This window comes from Tuber melanosporum (assembly GCF_000151645.1).
Source record: "Tuber melanosporum whole genome shotgun sequence assembly, scaffold_14, strain Mel28".
Lineage (NCBI taxonomy): Eukaryota > Fungi > Ascomycota > Pezizomycetes > Pezizales > Tuberaceae > Tuber > Tuber melanosporum.
In genome coordinates, this window is record NW_003298797.1 from 107,465 (window position 1) to 114,228 (window position 6,764).

Sequence of the window (6,764 nt, forward strand, 5' to 3'; positions counted from 1 at the left end):
GCCGTGTATTCCCAACTGGCTGCTGGAGGGGATATGCATACTGAAGATCCAGCCAATTGAAGTAGAGATTGTGTTTGCTACAGCTCTAGTCCTCAATTGACCCAGTTTCAAGTTGCAGCCAAGGCACTGCATAGTTAATCACTCGTCAGCCTCATCCAAGAGATTAAGAGAATGGAACAAAAGCATATATTTTTGAGTCAGGTGGCACCGGTGCAGTGATAAATAACCCGGACGCAGTGCCTTTGACCATCTGCGTGGTTCCGAGAATTACATGTGCAAATGTGACCACCATTGCAATAATCTGTCCCGCCGCCCCCCTCCGAAGAAACATCTTTCGCCAACTAGCCCGCTTAACGAAGAGCGAGGGAGAGAGGGGTTGAGGGCTCGCGGGTTGTAATTTACGACAGCACTTATGATAGCAAACGTACGCAGCGGATCTTCGTGTCGTGAGGAGGAAAACACTTGTGTGGAGGCAAGAGTGAATGTGTTCGACTTAGTGGTCCATGACCGATTTGCTCCTGCTTAAATACAGGAAGGGAAAACTCCCACACATCAGGGTAAACCCACATAACACGAAAAGGACAGACAACCATCACCATGACCGTTCTAGCTAACCACCAACATGCCTACTGGGATTACATATCCATCAACTTACACCACGGAGAATGAGTGGCACGGTTTTTGTTAGGTTAATTGGAATCTCGAATAGCACTATGAAATAGTAAGTTCGGCAACTCGTACTCGATAGTTTTCTGGAATGCCCGCTAGGGCGGCGGCAGATGACAGGATTACATCTACCAAGCTGCCGGCGAATCCGACTCGAAGCACCGATCATAGTCCTCTTCAAATGTTCCCCCCTCCCCGAGCTAACACGTCTTTGAACTCCCTAACGTTCGATACAGAACGAATCGCTTCTAAGTCAACGACAATACGCTTACTGGCAAGCATACTCGAGTGCGGTATCTAGGTCGGAAGTATTCCTTCCGTCCGGCTTGCCGATCACACGGTAGCCTCCTCTTGGTTGAGCAGCCGTCCGAAGGCATGCCTTTGGTCTCGCATTGGGGGTTGGCGCGGGTGGAGTGTGGCGTCGGACCTCGGGGCGCTAGGGACGCCGGAGTTATTGCGAGGGGGGTCTGAGGGGCGATAGGGAATCGCCATTGAGAGTTGTTATCAACATAAAAGAAGCCCTATGACTCGTTGGCCGGGTGATAGAACGTGACAGGTGGAGCGAGGTGATGGCAACACTCTCGAGACGTAATAGATCAATCGTACGTAGGACGATGACTATACGTGTAGCGCGCGTGGAATCGCCGATACCAGGAACAAAGCATGGACGTGTGGTAGAAAGTGAATGTGTGATATGAATGCTAAGTGACAACAACGACGACAACCATCAGTACTAGCTACTGGGAAGCTCTCAGCTTTATATACATGTAGCTGGTGCGCACAATCGGCGAAAACAGGAAAACCCACACAACATGAAAACCCAGTCACCGGTGCGCATGACGTCCAGTGCATGCGCCCAAACCAGTCACGCTCAACATTGTATCCTTGGATCTCTACCACCCCTAGTCGTCCAACGACGTATGGCACACAACAGACCTGTGGTGCTGTAGCTCAATCTATATACTATGCCATGGGATTCCATCCATCACTTCCCCGGATCCCACGCATCCCATGCATCCTTCTCTGTACGTACGACCTCAGCGTCGTGTAAAAAAAAAAACTTCTTATGACAAAGAAAAGCACGAAACAGGCTTCGTAGTATGGTTCTAGTCCACCATACCTAGCATCGCCATAAACCTTTTGTATTTTTCCCGCTCCTACCCTTTGGTCAGACCATGCACCACCATCTCATCCATCCTTAAATACTCGATCTTGACATCCCCGTCCTGGACTAGCTCTCATAGCTAGAAGTACTGGACCCTGATGTGCCTTGTAGACACCTTGAATTGCCCATTTGTCAAGCTGGTAATGCAGGCTTGGTTATCATTATATACTCTAATTGGTGTGTCCGACGTCTTTCTTCCATAGAGCTTGGCCTGTACTTTTGCTATCCAGATACTTTCCATGACTGCGAGGGCTATAGTGTTAAATTGCGCATTTGCAGTAGACTTCGCAACAGTCTTCTGGCGTTGAGACTTCCAACAAACGATAGCGCCGTACTGGTCTCATATGATAAACCCAGTCGTTGACCTCATACCATTCACTTCTCCAGCGAAGTCAGCCTCCACGAAAACTGTAATGGGGGTGTTCCTATTTTCTCCCCCAAAGTCCCTATTATCAGACTCTCCCAGGCGTATCCGTAGTCCCAGGGCCTCTTTCAAGTATCACAGGATCCTCTTGATAGTAGCCTAGTGTAGTACCGAAGGGTCCGCACCGAAGCGTCCTACAAGTCCAGTGGTGTAAGCTATATCGGGGCATGTTGTGATCGCTGCATAAGTAAGACTTCCGAGGGTCTCTTGGTATAGTACCTTCTCAGTCAGAGCTTCCTCTTCCATTCTTGCGTGTAGCATAGTCTTGACGTCCATAGGCGTCGTGCATTCTTGGCACATGTCCATGTAGAACCTCATTAGGACTTTCTCCAAGTATACTCTCCAAATCAGGTATGTAACCTTCTTCTCGCGGTCTTGTTCGACCAACATACTGAGGAAAAACTTGACCTTTCCCGGATCCTTGATGGTAAAGTGTTTCTGTATCACGACTTTCATAGACCTAACCTTCGTCTTCGTTCCAATCAGGAGTATATCATCGACCCATGCAATAATCGTGGCTCCAGACTCGGTAGCGTATACACCAGCTTCATATTTAGATGCTTTCATCTGCATCACGCATGGAAAGTATGTGCTTAACGTATTATACCAGATCTGGCCTACCTGCTTTAATCTGTAAAGACTGCGGTTCAACCAGATGGTAATGTTAGCCTAGTCCATCTATTTTGTTTTGTCGGTCTATAGTTTGACTACCACAGAATCTGACACGCCAAACTCCTTTGGCAGACTTAGGTACAGTTCTTCCTCAACCTTGATTTCGAGGTATGCCGTGACAATATCAAGCTGGACTATCTCCTTGTCCTCCATGGCAGCTCGCGATATGACCATCCTGATGGCTACGAATGAAATTGTGGGACTGTACATTTCCGAGTAATTGATCCCCTCTCATTAGCGGAATCTGTGTACAACAACTCGCGCCTTGAACCTGGCGACCTTGCCATCTTTACCTATTTTCTCTTGTAGTACCATCCTCGATGATATGCCTCTTGCGTCCTTCACAGCCTGTTCCTCGTTGATAACATCCCACGTCTGGTGCGCTTCTAGTGATGCCAATTCACTATTGATAGCTTCAACCCACTTCTTTCTGTCGGGTTTGTCAAGGGTGTCCATGATGGTTCTGGGTCCATCAGTGACCATTTGAGCCACGTCGATGCTTACAGCCTGATTGCTCTACTCAATCGATCCTCTGAACCTTCTTTTCTGACCACTGGCCCATCTCCCTGGTTCGCTTCAGTATGCTCCAAGTTTGGACTTCACTTCTCTAATCAAGCATCCACTTCTTCCTTCAACACCGCTCCTTAGCTTGCGAGGAGGTCTTCTCGGTCTCACTTCCAAGATTTGTTGTTCAGAGTTGAGATCTCCTTCATTCTTGATGGAGCCTCTGTCATTACCAGTCTTGACCTGTGGCTCATCCTCATCCGACCGTGAATGATCGTCCTTGTCATACTCAGTCGTTGTTGTAACATGGACCATGAAATTGTTTTGGATACTGGTCTGCCATTTACCAGTTCTATAATAGGGACTGTCCTCATAGAACACGACATCCCATGACGTTATATGTCTCTTTGTTCTCAGATCGTAGAGCCTGTATTGTCTTGTAGTCAGCGTATACTCTATAAATATTTGGTGTTCCACTCTTGGGCTTTACTTCATATTCCTTCTCCTTGCTGGGTGTATGTGTGTGTAGGCAGTACATTGCCAGATTCGTAAATACTGCATGTCTGGTTTCCTTCCAAACCAGAGTTTGTAGGGGGTAGAGTTCTTGCCATGCATCACCTTCATGATAGATATGTTCTTTAAGTAGACTATGGTTGAGACTGCTTCAGCCCAGTATGTCGTCTTCATACCTGCATGCTACATCAGCATATTTGCTCTTCTGACCAGGACCCGATTGCCATTCTCTAATACGCCATCTTCCTAGGGCGTATATGGTACGGTCCGGTGAAATTCGATCCTACAATAGCTTAATTCTCTCTGGAAAGTGTTTCCGGTGTATTCAGCACCCCTGTCAGTCCTCACTTCCTTGATCACAAAATCTCCATTGCCTTAATGTAATCTCTCAATGTGCGTCTTATACACCTTGAAATATCTGGCAGCCTCACTTTTCTTCTTCAGAAAGTAGACCGCAGTTAACTTCGTATAATCGTTGATCAGTAACATAAAGTACAAACATCCTCCAAACGACTTCTGTCTCACAGGTTTACATAAGTCCAAGTGTATAAGTTCTAGTAGTGCTGCTGTCTGTTGCACAGCAGGCTTGAACAGGATCTGTATCATCTTACCTCTAGGGCATGTGTCACACCAGTTGGTTGTAGTCAATCTCAAGACTGGTAAACCACGTATGAGCTTATTGCTGCTTATTTTCAAAATAGCCTGGTTGTGTATATGACCCAACCTATTATGCCATAGAACCGTGGACTACAGGTCTTTCACTATCAGTATTGCCCCTGTCCTGGTCACATTTTCATCTGTCAACAGCATGTATAGATGGTCGACCCTTCTTGCAATGGCAGTTAAGACTCCATTCTTATAGATATCAGCAATCTCCCTCCGGAACGATATGTCCATTTCCTTGTTCATCAGCTGAATGACCAAAATCAAGTTCGTCGGTCCAGCTCCTGGTATGTGGAGCACATCTGCCAGTAAAATTATCTTGTGTCCGTCATCAGGTGACCAAACCGGTACTTGAATGGTTCCTATCCCAACAGCAGAGACTAGCTATCCCGTTGCGGTTCACATCTGATGCTCTTTTGTCATCAACCTCTTGAAGGTTCCAGGAATGAAGACTCCTCTGTGCTTCTTCATATGATTTGTGCATCCTGAGTCGATTACCCAGTCATGCTCGTGGATTTCTTATTCACTCATGAAAACTTTATCAATCGTCCTCTCACATCGGACATCTTCAGTTACCAACCAGGTCTTGTCTTTCATGATGCCAGTTCTGTGGGACTGATGCATCCACGACAAGGACCTTCTCTGCGACTCCTCCTCTGCCTTGATCAGACACTCACAAACCTTATATCCCTGCTTCCTGAAATAGTGACGTGTCCCGGTGAACTTTCCTCTCTCAGACTGTTGCCTCCCAATCTCAGTCCCACCTTTCAGTAGACTGGATGGCTTCTCCAGCCTATCTCTTGTCATGGTTACAGACTTTGTATATAGCACCTAGCCTAGGCCGATTACTCCTTTGTGGCGCAACTCAACCTCGTACGCTATGAACGAAGATCTTAGTTGCACATACCTTCTTAAAGATAAGGTTGTGTTGGTGTAAGGTGGTAATGTGTTCTTTGTAACTATGATCCAGGTCTTCCACTCAGGTGTCTTTAATAGTCCCTCAAGAATGTAAAAAATCAACTGCTCATTTGTTACCGTCTGACTGCAGATTCCGAGCTTGTCGCTGAGCTCACTGATCAGGTTGAAGTATATTAGGATTGTCCCTGACTTCTCCAGGCTGCATTCTTACAGCTCCTTCCATAGATGATTGGCATTGTAGCCAACCAAAGTCTTGTATGTCCCGGTGACATAGTTCCATATGGTGGTAGGAGTCGTAAAGAGTGAGCCATAGTACGTTACGGTGATTGTGTCTGTCATTCCCAACTAGAGAGTCCAGATTGCCTTCTGAATACTTCTCTGTTGCGCCTGGTATCTTTCCAGTGCCCTCTGGTAGCCTACCACCTCATTAGTCTCCGGCTTAATCACAATCTCTTCCTCACCCATTGTCAGATCCCAGAGTCTCTCCTATTGGAGGAGAGCTGCCATCCGCATTATTAGGTGGAGACAATCTGATAGACTTCAGAATTGTCTAGGCTAATCAAAATTAGTTTCTGTAGATGGAGATTGTCTAGGAAGGCTCAGGTTCAATATTTTCATTTATGACTTCTAAGAGCAAAGTAAATTCGGTAAAGTAAAATAAAATCATAAAAATATTATTATATTGTTAAGGTCTCTTCTCTGTTGCTTGATGATGTCTAAAGCTTGAGAGGGACTTCAATATTTATATTCCGCATCTGAGTATTTGCAGACTACATCTATTTATCATACAACTATGTACCTTTCCAATTATAACTCGCAACATCAGGTATTCTTGAAAGGTGCAAACACCTGAAGACCCTGAAAATCACTACACCCTCTTCACTAATTATGATATAACTAACTTGGAACTATACTATTGCCAATAGTAGTTATCCGATCTTTAGAGTCTTTAAACTTGTGGCCTAATTCTCAAGTTGAACTGAGTTGGCTCCAATTGTCTTTGCTATCAATAAAATGATCAGTTTCATCTGCGGGTTGTATCTGCGAAGGTAGTCGTAATCACAATCCTTTCTTGGTTGCCTAACTTTAAACCTCCATAACTTCTTACCCAACTAATAGATGTCTTCCGGAGGACTTCCTACTAATTCACAGGAATCTATTCTCCCGGATTGACTATTATTCCCTTGGTTGCTTTAGATAACAGGATTTCAATCACTGTTGTAGTATAGGAAGTTGTTT

The 6,764-nt window shown here is 45.6% G+C and overlaps 1 protein-coding gene; it reads right to left on the reverse strand.

Moving 5' to 3' along the window:
- Positions 1–483: 483 nt before the first annotated feature.
- Positions 484–1,372, reverse strand: GSTUM_00004605001 (uncharacterized protein). XM_052355719.1 has 1 exon: positions 484–1,372. The coding sequence occupies exon 1, from the start codon at positions 833–835 to the stop codon at positions 647–649; it is 189 nt and encodes a 62-aa protein (XP_052211692.1). The 5' UTR covers positions 836–1,372; the 3' UTR covers positions 484–646.
- Positions 1,373–6,764: the final 5,392 nt, after the last annotated feature.

Excerpts from the sequence above, each read along its gene's own strand:
- GSTUM_00004605001 (XM_052355719.1), bottom strand. The coding sequence starts at position 835 with ATGATCGGTGCTTCGAGTCGGATTCGCCGGCAGCTTGGTAGATGTAAT.